The sequence below is a fragment of the Cryptosporidium hominis genome, assembly GCF_000006425.1.
Source record: "Cryptosporidium hominis TU502 chromosome 2 CHRO012130, whole genome shotgun sequence".
In the NCBI taxonomy this organism is placed as follows: domain Eukaryota; phylum Apicomplexa; class Conoidasida; order Eucoccidiorida; family Cryptosporidiidae; genus Cryptosporidium; species Cryptosporidium hominis.
The window spans coordinates 1-3,448 of record NW_666875.1 but is presented as its reverse complement, the minus strand read 5'-3'; the positions used below and the strand labels follow the sequence as shown (position 1 = coordinate 3,448).

Sequence of the window (3,448 nt, the reverse complement as noted above, 5' to 3'; positions counted from 1 at the left end):
GATGAACTTTGAAGAAGACCTAAGTTCCTTTTCATTAAAAATTAAANGCCCTTTAANACAAAAGACGTTNGGAATTTTAATACCATTAGTAATAATTCCCNNAATACTTNTGACTTGAATTGNATTATATCCCTTTAAATATTNAGGCACCCATGTCATNTTNACATAACCATTTGAANNAATTACTATAATATTGTTAGTATTATTATTGTTACAATTAATTCATTATTNCAACTTTTAATTCGTGAATTCAAATAAATTTCTTTAATTTAGTTGATTGAATACCTTTTTAACTTTGTTATATTATTTTTCAAAATGTTCTTAAACTTTTTCTTAATATATAACAATTTTGTTATATTATAACTTTAAAATTAATTTAATAATTTAATTAAATGAAATTAACTCATTAATGTATTTTTATTTGTAATTGAAATTATAAATGAAGAATATTATTGCTTGCAAAAATTGATTATTTATTGCTTCACGAACTTTCAACATAAAATTCAAGATTATTCACTATGCCAAATTAATAAAAAGTAGAAAAAGCTTCTCTCTTGAATTTTGTTCATATCTCCATTTATTAAATTATAATAATAATATTAATAGGAATCATATATAACTATTGAAAAAAATTTTTAAAAAAATTATATATATAATAAACCAAAATTATAATACTAAAACTAATAGAATATATAAGTACACAAAATTTGCATGCAACCCTATCTCTCTAATGTAACATTGCATGCAAATTTCGATTTTTTGTTAATAACTGACACGTCATCAATTATAATGACTTCCCCACACTTGGCGCTTAATGGATTATTCGGGTAATTTTAATATTGCAATAATTATTATCAAAATCTTATAATAGTGATCATTATTATAAGATTTGGATGAAAAATGATTATATTTTTGTAAAAAGAAAGTATAAGTATTCACTCAAAAATTATTTTCTCCTGGACCCATACTTAATATTACGAATAGTATCCTTGATCGTTTTTTCTAGAAAATTCATATGCTTAATTCTCATAACATGTGGCCATGTTCTCCTTTCACCTTCAGTTATAAAGTGAAGCATATCATCATATGACGGATGATTAATACACCTATACCAATCAAAAAGGGATACTCTTGGAGTAATAGTAACATGACCTTCAATTTCTTGTAACATCCAAAAATTGCTAACATCTTTTCCAAATAACTTTGGAATTAATTTCAATTTTGCTAATTTAGTATACCTATATTTAATATCTAAAGTTAACCAATTTAAAACATTATGTAAAAATGTACGCTCTGGGTGAATTATGCTTGTATTTATTGGATTTACTGAAACAAAAGGTACGTGATGTGGGTTTACTTGTGATACAATAAATTGTCGTACATTAAATAATGTTGATAACTCTTTATGTGGTATATCTTGAGAAATTGATCCATCCATCCATTTCATTCCTGGTGGAAAATATCGGATTATTTTATTGGTATGATTTTCTTTTGCAAATAATTCTGCTACTGGCATTAATCCTGGTAATGCACAAGAAGCTGAAACTGCACTCCAAAGTAAAATATCTGGAGTAGTAATACAATTTAAAACTAATGGCTCAGTAAATTCTGGAGTTACATAAGTTGGACTCACTGTTATTGTTACTATTCTTCCTGTTAATTTATATGCTTCATAGAATGTATAATTCTTAAAGTAAGTCTGACAAGTCTTAATAAATTCTTTTGGATCTATCATATAACCTTTTACTAGGAAATGACGGATCTGATCTAATAATGGAGGAAACCAACGATGACCATGCATATTTGAAACTGTTGGTTTAATATATTCGTTTAAAATCTCTTCATTACTTTTTGTTGCAAGTATTGCTGCAACAATTGAACCTCCACTTGTACCATTGATTATTTTTGGCATTATATCTTGTTCTAATAAAACTTTAACAACACCCAAATGATACATTGCTAAAGCTCCTCCTCCACTTAAGCATAAAGCAGTTTTACCTGTTGAATGCCCTAAAAGTTCTAAATAATGAATTAAGCTATTACTTGCTAACGAGCCTTCACTTTTTGAAAATGTTAGAACTGATCCAGTGCCTGTTTCAAAGCTAAATTGGTTTATATAATTCTTTCTTACTTTATTTTCATAGTAATAACCCCAATCAGAATTCCATCTATCACTAACATCCTTTGAAATATTAAACCCACTATCGATCACTTGTAAATCATTATCATATTCCCTACAATGACATTCTTTATTAATACCGGAATTTAATTCGTCTTTATTTACTTTATTTTCTTCATTATTTGCCAAACATTTTTCACATGTTTGAATAGAAACATTCTTTGACATATTCTCCATTCTAAACTCTGATAAAGAAGAAATTGAAGTATTCATTAAATCTCTATTTTTTAAAGATATTCTGCCAGTTGAACTTTTATTATTTATTCTTCCTGTGCTTGAAAGTTCTTGCTCATTACTAGTCAAGTAAAGATTTTTCGTCTCTTCTTTAATTGAATCACTATTCGAGTTTTCCTTTTCTTCCTCTAAAAGCCTTTCTATATCATCAAAATCAAAACTTTCATCACCGTCTTCCATACTGAAATTCATTGAATTTTCTTCTATTTCCTTATTGAATAATGAACTACTTGAATAAATACTTGATTGTTTTGAGAAGCTTATCAATCTTTCTATTGAATTTGATCTTGAATCCTGATCGGAAGAAAGTTTATATGTATTTCTATCACTTAAAGCATTCTCAAGTTCTATTGAAAGTTCTGGAGATTTTGAACACATTGTCAAAAACTTTAATACATTCTCAATCTCATCCTCAAATTCATCTATTAGAATCTTTGTACCAGAAAACGCTTTGTTATATAATGCTTGTTTTGATATTGACGCAAAATTCCTATCACAACACCATCTTAATAGAAATACCAATTTCTTCAAATTGTTGTTCTTTCTTGCTTCTTTCAACCTAATTATATACTCCTTTAAATAAATCCATTGATAATCATCAGTCTCCTCAATTGATCTCCATTCATATCCACCACAAATCTCATCCAATTTAGTACCAATATTAAACCATTCATCATAACTATTTGATTGTTCTAATTTGTAATATAGTTCATCTCTTGCTGTATGGAAACTTCTAATCCATAAACTTAATCTTAATAATAAACTAGACCATATAAATAGTATAATATTTATTGATATTCTAAATATATGATATAATCCCAGCATTACCCTCCCAAACGAAAATAGAAATGAGCCCAATAACCATAAGCACCATGTCATCCATATTAATGCATATTGTCTAATTCTTGCATTAATTAAAATCAATAATACAAATGTTGTTATAAAAGTTGTTGAAAATATCAAATGGATAAAAAATATTACCAACCATGTACTAATCATTGTCAGATGTATTACATGCAAACGATATTACATGCT

General features: G+C 26.9%; 1 protein-coding gene across 1 annotated transcript; it reads right to left on the bottom strand.

Moving 5' to 3' along the window:
• Positions 1-946: 946 nt before the first annotated feature.
• Positions 947-3,412, bottom strand: Chro.20432 (hypothetical protein). Its single annotated transcript, XM_660216.1, has 1 exon — positions 947-3,412. One exon carries the CDS (start codon positions 3,410-3,412, stop codon positions 947-949), a length of 2,466 nt encoding a protein of 821 aa, XP_665308.1.
• Positions 3,413-3,448: the final 36 nt, after the last annotated feature.